The 27574-nt window shown below is 41.5% G+C and overlaps 1 protein-coding gene across 8 annotated transcripts in view; it reads left to right on the top strand.

Annotated features, from left to right (window-relative positions):
- Window positions 1–27574, top strand: part of KIAA1549 (KIAA1549 ortholog) — a 212605-nt gene that overhangs the window by 161867 nt on the left and 23164 nt on the right. For all 8 annotated transcript variants that reach the window (XR_012156097.1, XM_073322875.1, XM_073322886.1 and 5 more), the window contains 5 exons: window positions 6104–6306; window positions 13983–14107; window positions 18662–18867; window positions 19869–20092; window positions 24285–24429. Coding sequence is in view for 7 of the 8 variants with exons in the window: in XM_073322875.1 (XP_073178976.1) it covers window positions 6104–6306; window positions 13983–14107; window positions 18662–18867; window positions 19869–20092; window positions 24285–24429 (903 nt within the window). In the remaining variant the exon portion in view is untranslated. The remainder of the gene's footprint in view (window positions 1–6103; window positions 6307–13982; window positions 14108–18661; window positions 18868–19868; window positions 20093–24284; window positions 24430–27574) is intronic.

The following is a 27574-nucleotide window of genomic DNA, read 5'->3' as shown; positions in this document are numbered from 1 at the left end:
CATGTTCTCTGTGCACATAAAATCTCCCCACTGTATTTTCCACTGCATGCATCTGATGAAGTGAGCTGTAGCTCACGAAAGCTTATGCTCAAATAAATTTGTTAGTCTCTAAGGTGCCACAAGTCCACCTTTTCTTTTTGCGAATACAGAGTAACACGGTTGCTACTCTGATACAAACACAGTGGAATTAAATGCTAAAATGTAATATGTGTCTTGGGAGTTCCAAAACTTTAGTTAGTGGTAAATGTTTCCAAATGTCTCTTAATACTGTGCTGAGAGGATGGGCTAATAGGTCACTTGGAAAAAATGTAATTTTAGAAATAATTTGGATAATTGGATAGAGAAATGGTAAAACCAAATAAGGTGCAATTAAATGTACACCTTTGTATGCACAGCAGTTGCTAGAAATAGTTTGCATTACTGGTGCATTCTGAGAGTAATACAATGAATTCACACTTGACCATGCTGTGTTATCCTCGGAATACATAGAACAGCTTAATGCTGTAAATCTGAAATTGTGGAAGTCTGTGACCGTTGTATAACTTTTAGCTGTCAGACCACTGAAATAGATCTTCAGCGTCTGCTATTGCTATGTTTGTTGGCTTTTTTTTCCTCCCTAGATTTAAATGAATAGATATCAAAATATCTTTACTGGGAATTTTTTTTAAAGTAAATGTTCACTATTTTGTTCTGTTGGTTTTCCAGAACTGTGTGCACTAGTATTTTAGTTATATCATAATTCAGCAAGACATTTTTACAGGGTTTCCAGTGCTGTTCACAGATTAGCTGCCAGAACTGAAATATTATTCTTGGGATCAAATTTAGTTCCTTTGTTTCATTAGCAATATGTTTTGGCAACCTCTCTTCAGTGCATATGTCTCTTCAAAGAACAAGGCAATACTGTTCATATAAAAATAAATAGAAAAAACAATGTCTCAAATGTAATATGTAGACTAGTACATCAGTAGTAGCTGTAAGTGTAGGAGATGTGTGATTGATGCTTTATGAAATGAGTACGTTATTTTAGAGAAAACCAATTTCCTCCATATTGTTTTCCATTCTAACCATTCACAGATGTGTGTCCAAACATTATTATTGGAAAACAAATTGGTCTCATTCATGTTGTGCCTTTACCTAGGGATACAGTATATTGGCAAACACATGGTCTATGTTAAAGGGTCAAATGATTTTCAGCCAGTCTTCTCCCCCTTGATTGGATGAACATTTTTGAATGTCTCAGCCAAGATTTTCAAAAATGGAATCCTCATGCTAGTCTCTTTAAATCCATATTTATGAATTAAATAATAATCTGAATAAATGGTCTAATTTTTCAAAAGTGTCAGTCACCTAAGAGCTCCCATTGAATTTGGTGTCTAAATATAGACTTCAGAGGCTAACCTGAGGCACCAGTTTTTTAAACATCTTGACTCTCAATTTCAATAGATATTACCTTGTACTGAACAACAGCTGCCTTAACAATGGGTTAGCTCATTCTCTTTATTGAAGGTGTGACAGTACTGTTCACTGAATTTTGTAACTGCTTTTTGTTTTGCCATTTAGAAACTTGGCTTTAAAAATTGAGTTTTTTACAACGTAAAATTAAGCATCCCCCTAAGAGAACCTAACCTGAGATTTTCAAAGTACTGATTTTGTGCAGTCTTAGGCACAGGCTGAGAGGGCAATAAAATAAAGCTGAAAGGTTTTATTTCAGTGCCAGGACAGACAGATATACCAGAACAAACGTGTTTTCTTCAAAGAGGTGTAATAGTTTGGTCTCTTCCATTCCTACCCCCACAATTTCCATCACTGGTGTGTGAGGAATAAAATGACTGATCTACCCGTGGGATTCTGGTTACCTCTATTCAGAGATGAACACAGATGGCATAATCAGGTAAGCCTGCTACAGCTTATCACTTTTTATTACCAAAAAAAAAAAGATGAAAGTAGTCTGTGTCGCACATGAAAACAAATACAGGAAGGCCTCAAGGCCTTTTCAGTCTTGAACTACGCTGATGTTATTTATTCCACTGCATCTCAGTGTTATGACCATCTTGCTTTGCTGAATATGGACTTGTGTTGCAATGTCCTTTTGACACTTGTCACCAAGAATGTGATTTTGGCCAGTATCATTTTTAAGAAGAATCATGACGTCAAAAGAATGAAGATCATAGAAATGTAGAAGTGGTTTTTTTGTTTGTTTGGGGGATTTTTGTTTTTGTTTTTTTTACAAAATTGGAGTCTATGGGCATTGTGTCTGTATCCAAAAATACACTAGTTTTTCTATTTTTAATAAAAATATTGAGCAGCGAGTATGTTTTGGGAACAGCTTAGGTCAAATGGTAGGAGTTGCATGAAGGACCACCTTTAGTAAAGCCAGACTAACTTCAGATTTTATAGATAGATACAGATATATAGTAGGCAGAGCCGGTAGCTCCTAGCCAGCTGTAGTAAAAGTTGCCTGACACTTCCTGTTTTCAGTGCTTATAACTTTGCTAAACTTTTGGCTGAAATTTCCTATGTTTGGTGTCTGTTTCAGGCTGAATCATTTTGGGAAGTTTCAACAAAAAGGGTTCTGCTATTTTAAAAGAATGAGATTAAGGAAAAATACATTGTTCTGCACATATTACTAAAACCGTGTCAGAACTGTTTTGTTGAGGAGATCTAGAGCCTCTGTGCTTTGGAGCAAGGGCTCAAAATTTGGCAGGAGGGTGGAATTTCTGACAGGGATATGTCTTCTGTTGAAAAATGCAACCAAGTTGTAAACCTTAGAAAAATTGCAGTTTGCACATTAGGCTTTTTAGACGAGTTTGGGGGCAAAATTATCAGAAGATTCCATCTGTACTGAACATGCTCTATCCCAAGGTTGCAGAGGCTGAGCACAACTCTCCTTGCAATGGATAGGGCTATGGGGTCAGGCACCAGAAGTGAGACCAGGGATATCCCATCTCTCCTGTGCTCTCAGTGCTCCCTCTGCTGGCACCCAGGCAGCGAGGAAGAGAAACCTGCTGCCTGGGAATGCAGAAGGGATAAAAGATGGACCTGGGAGGGCAGCAGAGGGAATAGACTGGAAATGGGAACCCTAGGGAGGGGAGACAGGGAGTGACTGGGCAAGAAGATTGAGACTGGGAACAGGAAGATTGGGACTGATGTTTGATGAGGAACCAGAGTGGTCAGACGTGGGAGAAACAGGGCAGAGTGGTGTGTGGCAGGAGACCACATGCCCCTCCAAAACCTCAGGAATGGAACTAGATATTCCTGAGTCACCATTCCTCTGCTGTCAGCAAGTGACTCTGAAACCACCGGCAAAGTGCATATCTCATTCTCCTTTAGTGGCAGATCCACATGGAAGATAACAGCCTCCCTTTCTCTGCATTCCTGGCTCATTCACTAGACACCTTCTATCTTCTGCAACAGAGGAGGCAGATAGCAGCCTCTTGCACTACACAGTTCTGATTCATCCTTGGAGAACAGTCCATCCTGTGTACTGAATGAGGCAGGGGTTCTGGGGGAAAATAATATGTGATCATATAATTAAAAATTGTATATGTACAAAGGGTCTGAATTAACTCTTCAGGGGCAACCTTAATTCTGACATTTCCTAAGTCACTGGTAATTTTTAAGTAATTGGCCATTGCTAGTTGAAGCCACGTGAGTGGATAAGATCATCCAGAGTGTAAAGGGAGAAGATTCTCTCTCCTCCTCCTCCACTCCACCCCACCCAATACCAAAAGAAACACTGAAAGAATGATCAGAAAGGATTGAAGAGAACTAGAAAAGGATGGGGTTGTGAAAACCAAGGGAGGAGAAGAGTTTAAGAAGGATGGTGTGGTCTCTGCTGTTTTTGTTACTACTGAAGCCAAGGAGGATGGGGATGGAGTAGACGATCTGAGATTTAGGAAGAGGCTGCAAAAGACCTCAGGTGAGTGTGTTTTTGGTGGAATGAAGGAGGAAGGATGGAGTTGGAGGGGAAAAACTTGAGATAGCAATTATAAATGGCACACTGCATAAATGTAAAGAAAAAGGGCAGAAGGAAGATGGAGCCATATTTTTGGGGTTAGGGCGGGTGTTCTGCTCGTGGGGGAACAGACCAGAAAAAGAGTCAGACCTTGTGGAGGAGTGGTAGGGAGTGGGTGAGAATAGGGATTGGGGGGAGGGCAGATAGTTGCCAGGAGTATATGGGGTCTAGTGAGCAAGTGAGTGGGTTGGAGGAAAGGGTGTTGAAGAAGATGAAAGGGGGTGGGGAAGTGGAGGAGAAAGGGAAAAGAGGAAGATCATGTCAGACATTGGTCTTTTTTATATATATATATTTTAAAGTCAATAAGATTGTGTGCAGAAGAGGGGGATGTGTTGTGGGGGAGAGGTTCAGATACGTGGCTGGGATTGTGGGCACGGAAGTCAACAAAGGTGGAGAAACAGCACTAGATCCTCAGCTGGTATAAATCAACATAGCTCAGTTGAAGTCAATAGATCTGTGATTTATTCATTTCTGGATCTGGCCCATAATGCTGAATGCTGCCCTCTTTCACCTTGCAGGGGAGAAGTGTGTGTGGGAGGGGTAAATTGAGGAAATCCAAAATATCTAGTAAACTAGTAAGTTTTCTCCTCTTATGCAAAATGTACCCAAAAAGACATGATTGGGCATGTGTTATATATGCCCTTGTCAAGGAATCTTTTCAACAGTAGGGCTTCTATCACCATCTGCTGGATCAAGCAGACAGTGCACACTTCTTCAACATGCTCTTCTAGAACCTTTGGAAAATATTTTGACCATCTCAAAATGTTCCATAGGCAGACTTGTTTTGGCATTTTATCAGCCTTTTTGTAGTTGGAAACTACATGCTAGGCTTAATGAAAGGGGGCTCATTTAAACATTTAGAACTAGATGCACCCGTCAGCATACTCAGACACACCTTTCGGTTTCTCTTCAAACCTATTTTGGGAACAAACAGAGTGGTGGGTGTGTTTGTTATGCAGCCATCATATGTGTGTGTTTGCTGTGCAAACTGGAATTGTCAAAGGTTTTTCTTACTTTCAGCTTCCAGACTTTTTAATTAAATGTGACCTAAAGAAAAGCAATTTTTAAAAAAAAGTGTACAAAATTAGAATGGAACAGTTTCTGATTATTTCAAGGTCTGGAAAATTAGCAGGTGAACTTCTCATTCTCATAATTTGATTAAGTTGAAAGAGCCAAAAACAAATATTATTAAAGTAAGTTAGTTATTTTATAAATGTTGTTTAGACTATTAAGGCCCAATTTTGAACTCCTTATTCAGATAAAATTCCTATTAAATCCTGTAGGAGTGTTACCTAAATAATGATGTGAGGGCCATAACGTCTTTAGATTAGCAGAACTTGACAAACTTTTTTCCCCGCATCCAGAGTGAAGCCTAGTATAGGTAGTTAAAGAATTTTTAATCTTGTGGTTTCCTGAGGCCCTGTAACTCCTTTCCTGCTTTCCCACCGGGATTGCTGTTGCTTAAAGCACAGTACTATCCCATCAGTAACAGTGATCTGATTGCACCTGCACTTTGGCTTTGTGGTCCTGGTGAGGATTGGTCCTTCAGAGCACCGCTTCCCAGTCAAAACAGTCATCTGTTGTAATTTAGTAATACTATACAAATGGGTAAGGAAGGATAGTCTTGGATCTGATCTGGTATGGCAGTTTCTACAGTCCTCTGTATCTCTATGCCTCAGTCTCCTCATCTGTAAAATGGGAACAATAATCCTTCCGTATCTCTTAGGTACTGAGAGACACCTGTAAAGTTTGTGCAGTGTTTTGAGATCCTCAGATGGAAAACCCAATGAAAATGACGGGTATTATTGTAATTATTAAATCTAAGGAATTAGTTGTCTGTGTGGTAGCAACATAATGCCTTCTCTCCCCTGGAGCTGTTGCCTTTGTATCTTAAAATATATATAAACTGAAAACATGTTTGCAGATATAGTTTTTCTTTTTACAGCGCTTTCCCACTCACCCTGGGAACCTGTTTTCTGGTCAGCATCCTAAAGATCATTGGTTACAACTCTGAACAACAGTCTGACATTAAGCTTTCACACTGTGTCTTCTAATATTTTTTGTTTGGTCTTTATTCTTTCATTACAGCTACAAGCCCCCAGTGTGAAGGGGTTTGATTTTGCTAAGCAGCATCTGGGCCAGCACAACAAAGATGACATCCTGATCATTCATGAGTCAGCTCCTCTTCCAGGACCTATTAAGGACACTACCCCTTCTGAAAATGGAGATGTGCCAAGCCCCAAATCAAAGACCGCTTCAAAGCCTTCAAAGAATGTTCGACACAGAGGGAGGTTAGTTCAGCTGAAGAGAACTAGTGTTGGCTAGATTATGGTTAATTAAATGCAAAGTGGTATTGTAAACTGCAAAGCATTTTCAGTGAAGGATCCTCGACTTTGGAACTGCTTTTTCTAGCAGTTCATCAGAGCTTATGTCTAGCTACTTTATAGGCGCCATTGCAAGGCTGCTTTTTTTTTTTTTTTTTTTTTTTGGCTTTTAATTGCAGCATTTTCAGTTAAATGGGATATCTTGGGCAGGGTTTAGGTTGGACAGAATCAGAGCATTACCTATTATTGGGTAATGTTAAGTGTATTGCTTTTAATGCATTGAATTTTGTAATTGCTTGTGGTTAGTAGGGGAATGGGTGATTAAGAAATCCTATTAGTGATACTAGTTGCAATTATTATATGTAAGTCAGACTAAAATTCCCACAAATCAACAAAAGCTTCCAAAACTCAAAGACAACACTCTTTTCTGTGCCCATCACTGTGTTACCTATCTGCTAAATGTCCAACACTCTCCTCAAACTGATGTCAGGCAAAAAGGTCCACAGCTAAGCAAGTTGAGAACAACATATCACCTTTCACTTAGAATTTCCTGACCGTCAGCAAGGGCTGAATGACATCATCATTCATCCACTACTCATTGCATTGCCAGAGCCAGAGAGAATCAGGCCTGTGGGGAGAAAGGGTGTGTAGCTGAGACAGTGAGTTAGAGATATTAGTGCTGTGGCATTTGTGATGACTGAAGCCATCCATCTTCCTCTCTCATAGAGCTATTAATTATCTTGAGTATTGTGATGAGGAAGGTCTCCTACCAGCCCAGTTCTCTCTGTCTTGTGCAGCATACTGAGGAAGGAATGCGGTACTCTGATATTCTCCTGAATATGTGTATGTCACATAACTAAACTTCACTAGAGCTGCTGTCGGAATCGTTCTCACCAAAGCAGGACACTGAGATATGTTGCAGCTTTGCAGAAGAGACTGGATATTAGTTTGTGGAAGACGGGTGGCTTCCTCGCTCACAAATGTGCTGATTGAATGAAAATCACTGGTGCTTTATGAAACCACCTATATCAAGTGTTCGCAATTTTGGCACCCATAACTTCTACAGCCTCACTCCTCACCGTGCTTCCACACCCAAGTCCCTGGGCTGATGATACCCTACTCCCTTACCACATTTATCAGTGTTGATGCATATCAGCATTTAAAAGCTGAATGTGGTTGAGAATTAGCAGGGTGTGTGATGGATGAAGATGATGGGTAGGAGGTGCATATGGAGGAGCGGGGCTGTGTGAGGACGTGGGGCGTAGGATTGTATCATTACTGTAAGTGGGTGCCTAGGAAGAGTGCAGGGGGTGGGGTGGGGGGCATTGAGGAAGTCTGTGAGGGAAAGGAGTGTGGCATTGCCGGGAGAGTACTGAGTGGTGTGCAGGGGTGTAGCCGGACATGACAGTTGATTGGGCTGTGGGGGCATACAGAAATTTGGACTGTGAGAGGGAAATGTGGGACAAATGGGCCAGAGCTGGGTGGGGCCTGATGGGAAGAAATGAAGCAGAGATGAGGAGCCATGGTATGATGAACCACAAGTGGCTCAGCAGAACAGAGCTCCTCTCCGCTGCACTTTCCACCAGTTCTTCCTCCTCTCCCCTTCACATCTCTGCTCACTCCCACCCCTTCTTCACCATCCCTGTTTGCAACCCTGATGCCCCCCAACACACACAGCCATTTGTCCCTTGCTGTGTCCCCCAGCATGGTTGCTGATCCCACCTTGGCTGCCCACAGTGCTGCTGCATTATGACAGGGGGAAACCAAGAGAGATGGTGGGTGAGGATGTGGAGAGGGAGTGTGAGGTGTGTGTGGAGAGAATATTTTGGGTGGAGAGGCTTGCTGGGAAGAATGAGGGGCATACAGATGGTGCTTTGGGGGTCTAAGCAGCACGCTGCCTCTGCACTGACTTGTCAGCACTTGAAGGGCTCTTCATCTGCTGCTGCCTGGACTCCCTAGTGCATTGCACTGGCAGAACTGTGGGGAACCCCTGGTATATCATTGCCTCTGCACAGAAGCACTTGACTCCTCTGGTTCTCCGCAGCATGGTGTGCCAGAAAGCAGAGGATGGGCATCCCCTTTTCCTTCCCACCTAAGTCTCCCTGCTCAGTGTCAGATCGCTGCACCCCAACTCACCCCTATAAATCGCCACACCTCTCCACTCAATCCCTCATGCACCTCAGAGCTTCATTCACTCTTCTGGCCTCCTGACACCCTTGCTGCCACACATGGGCTTCTCCAGAGCCCATTCCTCATATTCCCTGCCTCCCCATGGGCTTTGTAAGGAGTAGAGCTAGTGAGTCAGGGACCGAGGCTAGCAGCATCCCAGAAAACAGAAGCAGTTGAAGGAATTTGTCACTTCTGTCAGCTAATATTGGCTCAGATCAATTAGATTATTCTAAATGAGAGAGATGAGTTCATGTGTTTCATTTTAAAATTTCAAAAGTGGCCTGTGTCAGAGAGATTATCAGAATGTGTAAGTGTGTGAAAAGAGAGAGAGTAGTTTGGAGTTTGAGAGCTCTGTGGTGTCTGAGGGTTTTAGCAGGACTCAAAGGAAAACATGGTAAATTTTCAAAAAGAAGCTTTTTTAAATGTTTCCTCTGGATAAGTTAGTAAATATTTTACTTAAAAAATCATTATGCCAAATTTGAAATGTGGGCATTTCCCCTCCTGCTTTAAGTGCAATCTCCATGTAGGCTCAGCTGTGGAGTCACTTCATAATATGTTGATGTGCAGCTGCCAGTGAGACGTTTAAAACATTTTCTCCCTGCGGGAGGGAAAGACGGACACATTACAGATTTATATTTTATGGATCATTCCTTCAGTTCTTTGGTTTTGTGGGTATGTACAGAATAAAACAGAATCTGATTCAATATAATGCTGTACAAAACAGTATGGTGAATATTCATATTTGTTATTTGTATTTACTGAAATACTGAGTCATGGACTAGGACCCTATTGTACTAGGTACTGTACAGACACAACAAAAAGATGGTTTGGGCCCCAAAGAGTTTACAATCTATGCATAAAAAAAGAGATAGCAAATGGATACAGACAGGTGGGAAGCTAGAAGAGAACAATAAACCAGTGTTGGTCAACATGATAGGTCTGTGGTCTCAGCACGCCACGAGCCTGACTGTTGTCAAGGGTTTTTTTGTAGGCATCATGGCAGAGGAGGGTTTTGAAGGAGGATAATAAAGTAGTTTTGTTGATGTTTACGGGGAGCTACTATAAGTGTGAGGGGCAACATGGGAGAAAGCACAAAGGTGCTTGTTTGAAAATTTAATTAGTGGGCAGAGGAGGCTGACATCATGGGCTGATCAAATGGAAGAGACTTATGATATATAAACTATTTATTTATTCAAGTAGCACCTAGAGGCCCCAACTGAAATCAGGGTCCTTTTGTGCTATGCAAGGTACAAATGCATAATAAGGGACATTCCCTGCCCTGAACATCTTACAATAGCACCCAGCAAAATGGAGCCCCAATCCCTAATAAGGCATTTGTATGCTACCATAAAATACATATTTACTAAAAATCTAAATAGAAAAGACGAAGAGTGGGAGGTAGAACAAAGGCATAGAATGAGGAAAATGAGGAAATTAGTAAACAGGAATGAAAAGGAACTGTCATAAGAGTGAAATGCCTGCAAGCTGCATGGAAACTTTTAAAAACACCATGATAGAGGCTCAAACTAAACGTAACCCCCCAAATAAAAAATACAGCAAGAGGACCAAAAAAATGCCCCCCTGGCTAAACAACAGAATAGGAGAGGTGCTTAGAGACAAAAAGACATCCTTCAAAATTTGGAAATCAAATCCTATTGAGGAAAATAGTAAGGAGCATAAACTTTGGCAAGTCTAGTATAAAAGTATAAATAGGTGAGCCAAGAAAGAATTTGAAGAGCAGCTAACAGATGACATGAAAACTACCAGCAAAAAGCATTTTTAAGTACATCAGAAGCAGGAAGCCTGCCAAAAAATCCAGTGGAGCTACTCGACCATCAAAGTGCTAATGCAGTACTCAAGGAAGGGCCATTGTGGGGAAGCTAAATGAATTCTTTTCATCAGTCTTCACTGCAGAAGATATGAGGGAGATTCCCACACCTGAGCCATTCTGTTTAGGTGTCAGATCTAAGGAACTGTCCCAGATTGAAGTGTCAGTAGAGGAGGTTTTGGAACAAATTGATAGCTTAAATAGTAGTAAGTCACCTGTACTAGATGGTATTCACCCAAGAGTTCTGAAGGAACTCAAATATGAAATTTTAGAATTACTAACTGAGGTGTGTAACTGGTGGTTTAAATCAGCCTCTGTGCCAGATGCTTGGAGGATAGTTAATGTAATGCTGACTTTTTAAAAATGCTTCAGAAGCCATCATGGCAATTACAGACCAGTAAACCTAATTTCAGTATCAGACAAATTGGTTGAAACTATAGCAAAGAACAGAATTATTAGCTATATAGATGAAAACAATATGTGAAGGAAGAGTCAACATGGCTTTTGCAAATGGAAATCATGCCTCACCAATCTATTAGAATTATTTTAAAGTATCAACAAATGTGGAAAAGGGTGATCCAGTGGATATGTTGTACTTGGACATTCAGAATGCATTTAACAAAGTCCCTTATCAAAAGCTCTTAAGGAAACTAAGTAGTCATGGAATAAGAGGGAAGGTCCTCTCATAAATCAGTAACTAGTTAAAAGATGGGAAACAAAGAGTAGGAATAAATAGTCAGTTTTCGTAGTGTCGAGTAGCAAATAGCAGGGTCCCCCAAGGATCTTTACTGGGACCAGTTCTGTTCAACGTATACATAAATGATCTTGGAAAAACGGGGAAACAGTGAGGTGGCAAAGTTTGCATACAATATGAAATTACTCAAGACAGGTAAGTCCAAAGCGACTGCAAAGAGTTACAAAGGGATCTCACAAAACTGGGTGACTGGGCAACAAAATGGCTGATGAAATTCAGTGTTGATAAATGAAAAGTAATACACATTGGAAAACATAATCCCAACTATACAGACAAAGTGATGGGGTCTAAATTAGCTGTTTCCACTCAAGAAAGAGATCGTGGAGTCACCAGCGATAGTTCTCTGGTGCAAAGACAGTCAAAAAAGCTAACAGAATGTAAGGAACCATTAGGAAAGAGAGAGATCAGGGATCAGCAACCTTTGGCACGCGGCCTATCAGGGAAATCTGCTGGCGGTATGGGACGGTTTGTTTACCTGCAGCGTCTGCAGGTTCGGCCAATTGCAGCTCCCACTGGCCACAGTTCACCGTTCCAGGCCAATAGGGGCTGCGGAAAGCAGCGGCCAGCATATCCCTCGGCCCACGCTGCTTCCTAGAGCCCCCATTGGCCTGGAACGGCGAACTGCGGCCAGTGGGAACTGCGATCGGACGAACCTGCGGATACTGCAGGTAAACAAACCGTCCCGGCCCGCCAGCGGATTTCCCTGATGGGCCACGTGCCAAAGGTTGCCGATCCCTGGGATACATAATAAGACAGAAAAATATCATAATGCCACCCTATAAATCCATCTTTGAATACTGCATGCAGTTCTAGTCACCCCATCTCAAAAAAGATTTATTAGAATTGGAAAAACTACAGAGAAGGTCAACAAAAATGATTAAGGGTCTGGAACAGCTTCCATAAGAGGAGAGATTAAAGTGTGAGACTGTTCATCTTAGAAAAGAGACAAGGGGGATATGATAGATGTCTATAAAATCATAAATGGTGGTGGAGAAAGTAAATAAGGAAGTGTTATTTACCCTTTCACATAACACAAGAACCAGAGGTCTCCCAATGAAATTAATAGGCAGCAGATTTAAAACAAATATAAGGAAGTAGTTCTTCACACAACACATGGTCAACTTGTGGAATTTGTTGCCAGGGGATGTTGTGAAGGTCAAAAGTATAACTGGGTTCAAAAAAGAATTAGATTAGTTCTTAACCAAGATGGTCAGGGATGCAACCCTATGATCTGGGTGTACCTAAGCCTCTGCCTGCCCCAAGCTGGGAGTAGTGGACAACAGGGAATGGATCACTCAATAAATACCCTGTTCTGTTCATTCCCTCCCTACCATCTGCCCCCAGCCACTGTCGGAAGATAGGATGCTGGACTAAATGGACCATTGGTATTGACTTAGCAAGGGCATTCTTATGTTCTGACAAAGAGGTGCTCAAACAGAGAGAGCTCAGCTCTCACTTTCCTGTTTGTGGGGCTCTTCTGTCTATAAAAAAGATTATGTAGTGAGGAAGATTTGTACATACTATAGTGATTCTCTTTTTTCCAGGAGTATTTTGTATTGGGATTTGAATAACCAATATACTACTTTTGCAGGAAGAGAATTTGTATAGAGTTCTATAGATAGACTGGCAGTATGCATAGGGTGAGGGAAGTTGAGTTAGGAACGCTAACAAGTGCATGTGGTGGGTTGAACTTTTGATGAACTCATCTGCCTGAGCAGCACTTATCTTAGTGTGCACTCTCTAGGGAAGGCTGACCTTTAGTTGAAGGCTTTAGTAACTGGATCAAATATCTGCCAAATCTGGCACTTAGCAAGGTTGGTGGACCAACTAGTCCGCTTCATGAAACCATTGCATTAGTGCACAGACAGACTATGAATGTTTACAAGATTATATATCCAATATGCATACTATCGCATCAGCTAATCCTCTGCTGAAGTGCTGAATTTAGAATCAGTTGCATCTAGTGTATTTTGTCCCGTTATTGTTTTGTATTCTGTTTTTTGAATAGCTGTCAGCTGAAATACGCATGCAATTCAGAGGCTGGTGGGGAAAACCACAAGATTGCCTTTAATTGTTCTATATATACCTACCATGAGCTAATTAAATTGAGTGATATAAGAAATTGTAGGTTATTCGTATTCCTGCAGCTCCTGAATGCCCAAATAGATGGAGGCCCCATTTTACTAGATACTGAACAGCCATGTAGATGACACAATCTTTGCCCCAGTTAGTTTACAATCTAAATCAAAGACAAACAAGTAAACAGAGGTGCTGAGGAGGAAGGATGGGATAACAATAATGCTAATGTGTTTCTGCATAGACAAGCTATGTCTACGATGTGTAGAAACCAAGGGATTGTATCTTTCTTTTGTTTTGTACTGTATTGAGTAAATAAAATATTAATAGTCCTGGCTGAGTGTAGGCGTAAATAGTTAGAAAACTATCAGTGTGGACTTACTTTCAGAGTTACTTTAGTAGCTGGACTTGGTAACTTCATACTGTGATACTAACTACACATTTAGTCATATTACTTTTGAAGTAACAGATGACTTTTCTGCCTGAAAAGTAATCCTGCTAGTTGCTAATGTGAAGGGCTTTCTGTTACAATTAAGATTACCTTTTTAAAAGTAAAAACAGGTTACTTAACAATCCTGTCATGTGTATGAGTGAAGTCACGGGGCACAGCATTGCCACAATTTTGCAATTCCCACATTCATGACAGAGGTAATCAGTTATGTATTATAAGTCAAAGTTCTTTCTCAAAAGAACTTTAAAAGTCCTACCAACATATGTTCTTATGGGATCTCCTTGTACCTGCTGGCTATAGCCCTTTATAAACCCGTCTAACATTTCATTCATCTTTTTTTATATCTTCTTTTTTTATGGCTGCAGAGTTTCCCCTTCAGATGCTGACTCCACAGCGAGTGAACAGTCCAGTGGGAGAGAGACAGGGGAAGAAACCGCAAGACCATCAACCACTGCCAATGAGGGCAAACCACGCAGAGCTCCAAAGAGTGGTTTGTTACATTTTTTTCTTCAGTCTCTTGCTGCAGTGTTTTGGTAGGGCACAACTGAGATACATTTCAGTGCTGCTATTTTCTAAAAAGTAATTTTTGTCTATTGGATCTTCTTGTTTTGGTTCTCCTCCATTTTTTCCCTCTCTTTATTTTCTCTTTTCATATGTTGCAGTTGGAGATCTACATGTTTCTTTCATTCAGGCATGCATCTGATCCAAGTGATATAACACCAATCACCCTCTGTTCTCTCATCCAGCAAATATGTTTCTAATCACGTCATTATGACTCTGTTGGTAGAATCTTGCAGGAAATTACAGGAGTAAGGAGATCACAACAGGACTTGACACCGTGGGGGCATATGCCTTTAACTGTGCCTTTGAAAAAGTGAGATTTAAAAATAGGGTGGCAAGTTAAGAGTTTAAAAATCAGTGTGGTGCTTGTGCATGGTATAATTTAGGAAGTCAAGATGCCTTATTATTAGCACGAGTTTTGGTAAAGACTGTTGGCATCTCATGGAAAATACTTCACGTTATTTACCTCACCCCTGTCATATTTTTATTCCATTTTACCCGCATTTTAAAGTATTTAAAATGTTTGCATGAAAACAGGATTTTGATTAAGAGCTAACACTTCTATTCATATTGCTTACTTCTCACTGGAGATTTTAGGACCAGATCCTCAGCTCATCAATCAGAGTAGCTCCAGTGTGGAGGTCCAGATACATTACAATCCTGTTTTGTACAAATGTCCTTAGTAGTAGTAAAACAAGAGAGAAGGGAATACTGGAAGTACCACAGGCAGATCTCTCTAAAAGTTGAATGGTGTTCAGAGTTTTTCATGAGGTGGCTATTGAGGAATGCAATGCCAATATACTTGAGCTAATAGCAAACATTTCCCAGTTTACCATTGTGTCAGAGAAGAGGTGATAATGAGTAAGATGCAAGAGGTCTTTATGATAATATCAATCACTAGTTCCCTTCCAAAGCACCTGTTTTTCCCCAGTGTATGCTTCTACCTACGCAGTGCTCAGCACACTGAATGATTCTGAAAGGGCTGGTTTGATGAGGCTGGTTTACCTCCTGGATGAACATTCTGTTGTAACATGTAAGCAAACAAAACACAAAGTAGGCAAATGCTGCCAGAAAATAAAGTGTGCTTCCTAGTAAACTAGAATGCAATACAGATCCCTTGCATACACCTTTCACGAGGTGCCCTTCTTATTTTGTAAGATGTCATCCTAGTGGCCTAGGGTGTATGTTGTAATGTCTTATGTTTGCTGTAAGGACCAGAATTAATGCCTGAATAAATGAGTATAATATTAGTGTTTTATGAGGAGTTAATATTATGAAAGACTGTTGGACTACTACTTGTTCCAGTCTATGTGAATCCAACCCTATTGCATCTCATTCAATACTATCCCATTTCCTCCTGCTAGGAAACTCCCTATTTGTTACCTTGTTTCGCATCTTCCTCAGAGTTTCCATGTTAGGCTTTAGGGAGTGTTATAAGTTGTTACAGCGAGAGCTAATTTTAACTGTATCTTAATTATCTGGAAGGATTTGCTGGACAGCTGTGCAAAATGTGTCCTCTTTTTCCTTTTTGCCATTCTGGGGCTGAAGAAGCCGTTCCTCAGTAATTGGTCCTCCTGGTCAAGGGATAAAGGGGACTATTTTTAATGTTCAAGACCAGACCCCACTGTAATGGTGTAGTCTACTGCTGCTAAACTCCAGTCTGAGCCTCCTTTTCCTACAGCTAAGGCTTGGCAATCATGTATCTCACTCAGCACCAGAGCGGCCTTTTTATCATATGTTTTTCTAAATGCCATTTCTGCTGAATTATTCGTAACTATGGTGTCATCTTTTTGTGCTTTCTCCTTTATGCTGTCAGGAGCAAACAGAGTGGGTAAGTATCCTAGTGTTTGACAGCCTTTGTTTAACTGGCAGTTTTGTGGTACAAATGCGAAGAAAGGTCTTAGAAAGCTTAACTAATTGTATCTGAAGTTTGAGCCGATTTGTCCTCAGAGTCTAAAAACCAAGATTGGTTTTGAGCAATTTACTGTCAGAAAGAATTCTCAACAACACAAATTATATTAAAGGATAATTTGTTTATCCGGTAGCAAGTGCATTTTTTCTAATTGAGGCTTTTTGTTTAATTATGTGATTTGTGATATTTTGACTGAAGTATTGTATGCTAAAGTGATCTCTGTTATTCTTTGCCTTTTGGCTTCCTTCCCTGAACAGAATGTGAATAGTTAATATCTTTTAAATGGCCAATATTTATGCTGCTTTGAACTCTGTCAGCTGTTCAGTTTAATGTAGTATATATTTTTAGATAGCTCCTAGCCCTAAGTGATATCATTGTGACTCGTAAATTTAAGTCTTTACTTCCATGGGACTGGATGGCTCAAAGGGGTTGATAATTGAATAATGAGCCTTCACGTGTTCACAGTTATTATTCAGCCCAGGTCTGTTGGGACTAAAAATTACCAGTTGGCTATTCAGTGTCATATGTGAAAATAGGTTGGTGGCTTCATTAGTGTACCTACTACTGCCCATTGACTACAGTGGACTTTGGACGATGCCCATTGAAGGGAATAGCTGCACTTGGACTTGCTTTGTGTTAAATTAGGGGGACAAAATTAGAGAGCTTAGATCACATTTGTACAAGAAACTTAGGTTTTGAAAAGACAAGCTTTTGCAAAATTCTTAAAACCAATACAAATGCTCAATGTCTTTTGTTACGTTCTAGGGGAAATAATTGTTTTAACAAAGTAGCATTCCTCAGCTGCACTTGGAACCCAAGCCACTGCATTGTTTTAATACGTGAGAAGCTGAAAGTGAAAGTAACTAGAATGGACAGTGAACAGGAAAAACTAATTAGTGTGTTTAAATTGTTCAAGAGGAAAGGAAACAAACACCGTAGATAGTAAAAAGTAAATTAGGTGATAAAAATTATTTATTTTTAATCATCTAAGTTGTTGTCAATAGCATAGATAAACTCAATGAGATATCCATTGGAGATTTGCTATTCATTCTAATATTTAATATTATTTAAATAAAATGTTTAACTCTCTTAATTGTAGGTTAGCAAGTTACAGATGTGATGGATCAATTGAAATAATATAATCATTTCAGAGACTTTTTTCCCAATTTAGTATTTACAGAAGGAATTAATTTTTGTCTTTTATTTTTCTGCTTAAAAAGACACAATCGTCTTAAAATATGCTACTTTCTGTATTTGTATTAAAAATAATACTTATGATTATTGGTGCTGAAAAAAATTAGGCAAAATAAAATTCTCTTGTTTTTTCCATGTGTTCCATTAATGCATTTGACAGAACTTTTTTGTATAGTCTATTTCTCTAGTTCATTTGTACAATCAGTCATTTAGGCCTCAGTCCTGCAAATTGTTCCACATGAGCAGCCCCCAGGACCTATGCGGAGTTCTCCTGACTCACTTCTTAGGGCTTCCACAAGCACAGCAGTGCCTTCATATGGAATTTGTTGTAGGAATAGTGAGTTTTAGTGAGTTTCTTCCTTTGTTTGTGAGTCTTTCATGCAGCAGCAGTGGGGAGAGGAACATATTTTTTTCAAAAAGAAAAATGTTATTGTAGAACCACAAAAACTGGCAGGAGGACATAGGGGCAGGTGTAGTACTTGAAACTACTTTTAATTAATTTCGTTAAATTGACCATATTTCAGATTGACATTTTCTCTGAAATTTTCATTTATAGAATAGGCACCGTGAAGAAAGTTATGGATAAAATTATAAAGGTTCTGACTAAGTGGTATAGTTGCATATGTTACCAATTAGTACAAAAATGTAACAAGATATTTGATGAGCTTGTTATCAAGCAAATGTCCATTGGTTCCCTAGAATGACTCTCTTAAGTATATTTGGATTGTAGTTGTAGAAATTAATTTTCCCAACGTATCAGAGCAAAGCATTGTTTGTACAGCTAAACACCTAATGCTAGACTGTTTACTTTCTGTTGGTAAGAAAAAACAGACTATTAAAAAACTTAAATTTGTAAAAATTACCTCTAAAACTAGATTTTGGACAGATTTTTAAATCTTTGTTTAGTTGAAAAATTGCACTCGCTATCACTTATCTGTTAAAGTATGGCATTTCGTAGTTCGAAGTCTTTTATTGGCTTGTAAAACTCCATTTGTGGAATCTGAGCCTTCTTATGTAATGTTATCAATAGCAATTTGTAGTACGTACTAGAGCATTCTGAATAGCTTTTGGTGGGATAAAACTACTTTGAGATTTTTATCTTTGTAAAATATCAAATACTTGATTTAAAAAAATAAAGAATGATTGTTCACTGTCAGGAGAAAAAATGAAAAAGTTTAGTAATCTGCAGACTACTGAGTAAACTGCCTGCAATAAATCTGCAGCGGATGGAAGACCTCCAGGGCAAATTAAATGCAGCTGCAAAGAAGGCATAATGTTGTAGCACACCATTTCATGTTATCTTGTATGGCCAGACATTTCACTGAGTTGATCCTAGCTATGACACTGTCTTTTATTTTATTTGTTCTGGTAATTCAGGCCCTCCACAGACCAGTAGTGGAAACGAGCAGCACTCCTCAGCCTCTATCTTTGAGCATGTGGACAGGATGTCTCGTTCCTCAGACGCAAGTAGACGGGTCCCCAGCAAGATTCAGTTGATTGCCATGCAGCCAATCGCAGCCCCTCCCGCTCAGAACCCAGCACTGTCTGACCGAGTAGCAGAGTCCAACAAAATTAACAAAGAGGTATTTTTAAGATAGTGTAGTGCGTGGTGGCTCTGTACATTTGTGTGACACCTAGATGACTCAGCTATCTGGGTCTAGTTCTGCATGCCTCTCCCAGCTGCTGCTCAGTAACTCATTTTGTACTTGGTTGAAGATCGTCTCCTCCCCTTGCTTTTGTGTTGAGTACCTTACATAATATGTTGGAAAGTAAATTAATACATCTAATACCTGTAGACAAGGAAGTCCAGGAAATGTAAATTTAACTACTAGGAAAAATCCTGCTATGTACATTTGTCTAATGGCTTTTTTATACTTTTGTAAAAGATTATAGTGGGTTTTATTTTTCGTGCTTTTTGTGCACCTCAACACAGTTCCAGCACAAGCACAGTGGCCATTAAGTGCCTGATCCAATATCTACTGTAATCAATGGAAAGAGTCCCATTGACTTCAGTAGGTGTTGGACCAGCTCTAAAAGCACTGGTCTACGTTTAAACTAGTGACCTGAAGAACCTATTGCCATGCCCTGGACCATTCCACTCCTCCTTCCCTCTTCCAACTGTGCTCCTCAAGCAGCTCCTTAAGTTCTTGCCCCTTGTATTATGAGGTTTTTTTTAAAAAGGGAATCAGAGACAGACTTTGGCTATAATTATCAAATCTCTCCTATGATGGGTGCAGGCAGACATATGCCAGGTACACCCTTGGTTGCAATCTAATTTTAATGGAGCAATGTTTCTCATGGCAACTGGCAGGACTTTTTGTTATCCATCACGCCTTTTATAAACACTCTGCCACTTGTCTTTAATTTCACCTGCTGTGTTAGTGATTATACCATGTCTGATAGCACATCTACTTGGGGAGATTATGGGTCTATTACCCGCAAAAGGACGAGATAACTGAGGGAGGACCTGTGTGCCAATTTCAAATTGCTTGCTTTAGCTCTGGCTCTCCTTTTTATTGCACAGCAGTAATAGGCTCTATTTGCAAAAGTGTATCTCATGGTTTTCTCTTTTTCTTCCTTTAAGATACAAACAGCTCTGAGGCATAAGTCTGAGATCGAGCATCACCGCAATAAGATCCGTCTTCGAGCCAAGCGCAAAGGCCACTATGAATTTCCAGTTGTGGATGATGTGATTGTTGTTGACTCCAAAGAGCAGCATAGAATATACCGCAAAGCGCAGATGCAGATTGACAAGATCTTGGACCCTGGAGGCAACGTGCCTACTGTTTTTATAGAACCCAGGAAGAGGTACAGACTGAGAACAAGGGGAAGATTCAGTCTCCTTTAGAATCAGTGTCAAGACTTGCAAACTGCATTAGGCCTGTATTTCTGCACTTGGAGAGCTTAGAATCATTTTGTTCCCTAAAGAACTTTTGGGTTGGAGAGATGAAAGGGTTGGGGTTATTCTGGGTGTTTTGGTCTAGTCAGTACATGCCAGAGGTTTTTTGGGTGGTGGTTGGGTTTTTTTAACAGCATTCAGAGGGCCATGCGTTTTTTTTTTTACAGGTTCTCATGGACATTTCTCAATAGCGGAACCAAACATACCAAAGCCATTTTTAAGGAGATGTTTATTATTTGTGCCGCTACTTTTGCACACTCTTTTTCATTTAGTAGCTGCATAAGATCACATGGAAACTGTCTAATTCCTCTAGTGTAATTGTTAAATGCAACGTAATTTTGGGAGCAGGCTGAAGCAGAACTACTTAATCACACACTATCCCCACACCACCACCACAATTCGTACTAAGTATCACAGGTGGTAAACCCAGGGTGAAACAAAGTTTGAATTTACTTAAGAGCACTAACAGAGACTAAGGAATAAGAAAAAAAAAGTAAATGGCAAAGAATACTATTTTCGTATCAAAACAGAGAAAAACATGCAGTCAAGAGACCATGAAAACTAATGATAAAATATACAAAAGTTCAAATTTATCTTTAAAACTCGGCAAATACCAGACAATAAAATCCCTTCTTCCTTATTCCTTCATGGTAACCAGATGCACACAGCACTTAACCCATCTCACAGATCTTCCCTCCTGGTCTTATATGTCAAGACAGTGTCTGTTCTGTGTCTTCTGTGGGGTATATGGACACAGGGGGCTCTTTCTCTTGAGTTCCAGGTTCCCTAAATGCAGTCCTGCCTGGACCACGTTCACACTGAGAACGAACAAAACTTTTCCTCCACTGTGTCTTTCCTTCAGCTGACTTAGCCCTGGTCTACACTGTAGGGGGTCGACCTAAGATACGCAACTTCAGCTACGGGAATAGTGTAGCTGAAGTCGGCGTATCTTAGGTCGACTTACCTGGCCATGAGGACGGCGGCGAGTCTACCGCTGCTGCTCCCCTGTCTACTCCGCTTCCACCTCTCGCGAGCTGGAGTTCCGGAGTCGATGGGTGAGACACGATAAATGGATCCCCAATAGATCCGGCGGGTAGTGAAGACCTGCCCTTACATACATCAATTTAAAGCTCAGCGTAATCTCTGTTCTGCAGTCTGACAGTTACTTTGTTAGCTCCATAATGCCATCATTTAGAATGCTGCAAGTCTGGAATGAGGAATATCGGGTGTTAGGGAAACTGAGCTGGGACTGGCTTGGCAAGAAGAATGGGAATGGACTGGGTGAGACTGGGACAAGGGAGACTTAGTATTTGTGAAGCAAGGAGACTGGGACTGGGATAAGAAGCCTGAGTGGAGCCTCACTGGAGACTGCTGGTTGAGGAAAACAAGACAGGAATGAGGAGCTAGGGTGGGAAGATACAAGACTGGGATGGTGACAGGACAAAAGGTCTCAAGACCTGGGGGGAAATGGCAGTAGAGTCTGTGTCCAGTAGAGCACAGAGTTCCTATATGGTGATGGATGAGTCAGTTAAACCAAACTTTTCACTGGTGGTCAGTTCCTCATTTTCTGGGTGACTAACTTAAGACCCTGGGGTCTGATTTGCAGAATTCCAGAGCACTTGCAGCTTCAACTGAAGTCAGTGGTGAGACTGCTCTGAACATACAGAATGCTATATAATGCTAGGAACACTGAAAAATCAGATCCTAGGTGTCTCAAACTGGGCACTCAAAATTCCATTCCATCATACAGGCACTATAATAGGATTGACTGCTTATCAGATTCTGTCATTCAATTGTATTAGGGAGTATTGATTTACTTTTTATGTAGTTTTATTTCTTAAAAATCCTAAAAATATGAATTGTAAATCAATACTCTCTACTGTGATTGAAGGAGACTGGAAGAATATATGAACTTATTAAATATTCTAGGTGCCAGCCAAGGTAGAAAAATTGTCTTCCAAAGCAAAATTGTACACTCATTCACTCACGCACAGGCTGTGTGTAGCGATAGCATCCTTGTCACCAAGGTCACTCTCAGAAGTATGTTGATGCTTTGCCAAAGGATGACCAAATGTACGTTTCTTTTTGTTTTAAATCCCTCCTTTATGACATAATTTTTGGCATTTTTCATGTAGAATTACATATGACTGAGATATTTCACTATATTTCATAGGAGATGTCCCTTGCCTGAGGACTCTCCAAAATGTTCATGTGCAGCAGGGGGTCATACCTGAAAGGATGCACAGAAGAATCATAGAATCATAGAATATCAGGGTTGGAAGGGACCCCAGATGGTCATCTAGTCCAACCCCCTGCTTGAAGCAGGACCAATTCCCAGTTAAATCATCCCAGCCAGGGCTTTGTCAAGCCTGACCTTAAAAACCTCTAAGGAAGGAGATTCTACCACCTCCCTAGGTAACGCATTCCAGTGTTTCACCACCCTCTTAGTGAAAAAGTTTTTCCTAATATCCAATCTAAACCTCCCCCACTGCAACTTGAGACCATTACTCCTCGTTCTGTCATCTGCTACCATTGAGAACAGTCTAGAGCCATCCTCTTTGGAACCCCCTTTCAGGTAGTTGAAAGCAGCTATCAAATCCCCCCTCATTCTTCTCTTCTGCAGGCTAAACAATCCCAGCTCCCTCAGCCTCTCCTCATAACTCATGTGTTCCAGACCCCTAATCATTTTTGTTGCCCTTCGCTGGACTCTCTCCAATTTATCCACATCCTTCTTGAAGTGTGGGGCCCAAAACTGGACACAGTACTCCAGATGAGGCCTCACCAATGTCGAATAGAGGGGAACGATCACGTCCCTCGATCTGCTCGCTATGCCCCTACTTATACATCCCAAAATGCCATTGGCCTTCTTGGCAACAAGGGCACACTGCTGACTCATATCCAGCTTCTCGTCCACTGTCACCTCTAGGTCCTTTTCCGCAGAACTGCTGCCTAGCCATTCGGTCCCTAGTCTGTAGCTGTGCATTGGGTTCTTCCGTCCTAAGTGCAGGACCCTGCACTTATCCTTATTAAACCTCATCAGATTTCTTTTGGCCCAATCCTCCAATTTGTCTAGGTCCTTCTGTATCCTATCCCTCCCCTCCAGCGTATCTACCACTCCTCCCAGTTTAGTATCATCCGCAAATTTGCTGAGAGTGCAATCCACACCATCCTCCAGATCATTTATGAAGATATTGAACAAAACCGGCCCCAGGACCGACCCTTGGGGCACTCCACTTGATACCGGCTGCCAACTAGACATGGAGCCATTGATCACTACCCGTTGAGCCCGACAATCTAGCCAGCTTTCTACCCACCTTATAGTGCATTCATCCAGCCCATACTTCCTTAACTTGCTGACAAGAATACTGTGGGAGACCGTGTCAAAAGCTTTGCTAAAGGATGTGGAAAAAGCTAATGTACTAAATGCTTTTTTTGCCTCTGTTTTCACTAACAAGGTCAGCTCCCAGACTGCTGCGCTGGGCATCACAAAATGGGGAAGAGATGGCCAGCCCTCTGTGGAGATAGAGGTGGTTAGGGACTATTTAGAAAAGCTGGACGTGCACAAGTCCATGGGGCCGGACGAGTTGCATCCAAGAGTGCTGAAGGAATTGGCGGCTGTGATTGCAGAGCCATTGGCCATTATCTTTGAAAACTCGTGGCGAACCGGGGAAGTCCCGGATGACTGGAAAAAGGCTAATGTAGTGCCAATCTTTAAAAAAGAGAAGAAGGAGGATCCTGGGAACTACAGGCCAGTCAGCCTCACCTCAGTCCCTGGAAAAATCATGGAGCAGGTCCTCAAAGAATCAATCCTGAAGCACTTGCATGAGAGGAAAGTGATCAGGAACAGCCAGCATGGATTCACCAAGGGAAGGTCATGCCTGACTAATCTAATCGCCTTTTATGATGAGATTACTGGTTCTGTGGATGAAGGGAAAGCAGTGGATGTATTGTTTCTTGACTTTAGCAAAGCTTTTGACACGGTCTCCCACAGTAAGAACTGAGGACAATCCATAACCAGCCATAAAAACTAGTTGTATTTCTAGTAAGACAAAAGGTGCTGAACTTTCTCTTGGTCTTTATTTCTCTCTCTTTTTTTTTTAGTTCACGTGCAAAACGTTCTCCCAAGCAGCGTCGGAGACATCAGATAAATGGAAGCCCTATTGATGCTGAGAAGGACAGGCTAATCACCACCGACAGTGATGGGACATACAAAAGACCACCAGGAGTCAATAATTCTGCATATATTGTATGTTTGTCTTTTAGATGACAGGAATACACTGATAGTTCTTACGATAACTGTGACTTAGGTGAATCTCCTATTTTCCTGGTATGCTCTGAGTGGCTACTTTATATGCTAATTCCATTTGAATGAAACTGAGTGAGTCAAGAACTTCCTATGCAGAATGTTTGGGTAAAATAGTAAAACCTGTCATTTTCCACTCATGCTGGTGTTGCTTGGTCTTCAAAACAGAAGCACTGAAAAGCATTTTTATCAGTCCCAATAAACTATATAATGAGAATTGAAAATGGGGCCATTAGGAACAGTAATCATAGGAAATGAAATGAGAAAAGGATTCTCCAGTGAGCAACGTTAGAAACTAAAATATAAATCCTGGAAAAGACCCATCACATGAAAACGTGTGCATGCTACATGATCCTTTGAGCACAGTCAGTTCAGTACATTCTAGTCCACATTACCAGTGATTAAATAATCCCAAATGTTATAGGAAATTTTATTCTAGTTTTTCAGGTAGTGAAAAACTGAGGTCCCTCAATGATAGATTTTCTTTTCTTTAAACTTAGATATCAGTGCAGAAATAACTGAAATAATTTTCATACAGTATCTAGCAAATTAGCTTTCTTTCCATGTTAAAAATAGTAACTAAGAACTTTTAAGTTTAATAATATCATGTAGTAAACTGCACTTATTGTGCTTTCTGGACTGGTGCACCCGCACTCTGGCCACTAATCAGTCTTCACTCAGACGCTGCTAACATTCAAAACCTCTGGACAGTTTCAAACAGTTTCCATTTTTTAAAATGTAGTGAAGGACCATAATGTTTCTTTCTGTGGTCTTCATCGGCGTTCAAACATGCGCCATGATCATTTTAATGTCACCCATATTGGAATGAATTCTAGTCCGCAGCTATTTAATTGAGACTTGTCACAAAGCAAGCTCAGCCCTTTTGGCACCTGTGGAGAGTTGGCCCTCAGCGTTTTAAACTCCCAGTGACATAGAGGGGTGTGGCTTGATAGGTGACACTGCAGCCGGCATGCAGTGGCAAGAAGGAGCTGACACAATAAGTCTGCTACTGCAAGGCTGCGTAACTTCCTGTTACTGAGGAGCAATATGCTCCTGAGGTAAGACCGTATGTAGTAATTGTGCTGGCTACATCAGGCACTGTTGTGAATCCCTTTAGGACGATGCACTTCAGTTCAGCTTCCTCACAGCTAACCGCTTAGCTGTTGAATAGCTCCTGTCCTGTGTTGCTCAGGATAGCCATAATTGTTTCACATTTCAGCTAACGTGGTCAGTTGTTACACAAAGACTCAACTCGCTCCGTAGAGCTGCAAAGGTTCAGAAAGACTTCATTTAGAGCAGGGGTGGGCAAACTACGGCCCGAGGGCCTCATCCAGCCCTTCAGACGTTTTTAATCGGCCCTCGAGCTCCTGATGGGGAGCAGGGTCCGGGGCTTGCCCTGCTCCGCATGTGCTGGGGCTCCGCGTGGCTCCCAGAAGCAGCGGCATGTCCCCGCTCCAGCTCCTATGCATAGGGGCACCAGAGGGCTCCACACGCTGCCCCTGCCCCAAGCGCCACCCCCACAGCTCCCATTGGCCGGGAACCATGAGCATTCATGGCCCGCCATACAATTTCCATACCCAGGTGTGGTCCTCCGGCCAAAAAGTTTGCCCACCCGTGATTTAGAGAGAGCTAGCTCAGACTGTCATCTTCTAGATAAGAGTCAGCATTCACTATGTGATTTCAGATACATATACATTTACAAACCACATCATTCTAGTGCAGCTCAGTCTCTATCAGGTGGTATGCTGTTCCCCACCTAGTAATGTAGTGAGGAAGCTTAAATTGGCTGAAACAGTTGAACTAAAATGACTCTCTGGTAGAAGAACTGGACCGGTTTGGCTGACATGCACACAGATGCCTTAAATCTCAACTTGGTTTCGATGGTCATAGGATTTAAGGTTAGAAGGCACCACCAGATCATCTAGTCTGACCTCCTGTATGTCACAGGCCACCAACACCACCCCACATACTAAACCCAACAGCCGAATTGAGACCAAAGTGTTACAGCACCCAGATTAGATTGTTATGCTGCGGGGAGAGAATAGGAGGGACTGAGGTGCACCAGTGCCTGAGACCCCCGCAGTGGCAGGGAAATGATTAAGTGAGATGTACCCAGATAATCCTGGCAAGTGACCCACCCCCACATGCTGCAAAGTAAGGTGAAAAACCCCCAAGATCACTGCAATCTGACCTTGGGGGAAATTCCTTCCTGACCCCATACATGGCAATCAGTTAGACCCTGAACAGGTGAGCAAGAACCAGCCAGCAAGCACCTGAGAGACAGAATGCTTGATGCCACCTTAGAGCACTGGCCCACTCCATCCAGGGTCTCATCTACAGCTGTGTCCACCCCGGATGATGCTTTGGAGGAAGGAGACCAACCCCCGACCAAATTCTCATGGGGGGCGGCGGGAGGAAATCCCTTCTTGATTCCTGCAGATGGCTGGCTGAAGCTCTGAAGCATGAGCTTTTATAAGACAAAAACCGGAAATGAGCCCTGGCACCTACCATCACCAGCAGTGCTGTCGTAGAGTCGCATTGATCAATTTGTGCTGTTCCTCATGTTTGCCGGCACAACTCCTATTAGGAGGCAGTTCTAGAACCTCACCCCTCTGGTGGTTAGAAGCCTTCTTCTGATTTCCAGCCTGAATTTGTTTGGAGTCAGTTCAACCCATTTGTTGTTCTGCCAACACTGTCCTGTAGCTTAAATAGCTCATCCCCCTCCCGGATATTTACCCCTCCCCCAATGTATTTATAGAAAGCAATCATATCCCCGATCAGCCTTTTTTTTTTTGCTAGGATAAACAATCCAAGCTCTTCTGGTCTCCTCTCATAAAATAGGCTGTCCGTTCTCTCCTGATCATCCTAGTAGCCCTTCTCTGCATCTGCTCCGGTTTGAGTTCATCTTTCTTGAACATGGGTGACCAAAATTGTACACAGTATTCCAGATGAGGTCTCGTACAGTGGCATTAACACTTCTCTGTCTCTACTGAAAATGCCTTGCCTTTTTCACAACTGCGTCCCACTGGTGGCTAATAGTCATCCTGTGGTCAATCCACACACCCAGGTCTCTCTCCTCTGTTGCTTC

This window comes from Lepidochelys kempii, chromosome 1 (assembly GCF_965140265.1).
Source record: "Lepidochelys kempii isolate rLepKem1 chromosome 1, rLepKem1.hap2, whole genome shotgun sequence".
In the NCBI taxonomy this organism is placed as follows: domain Eukaryota; kingdom Metazoa; phylum Chordata; order Testudines; family Cheloniidae; genus Lepidochelys; species Lepidochelys kempii.
This window is presented reverse-complemented; position numbering and strand designations above follow the sequence as displayed.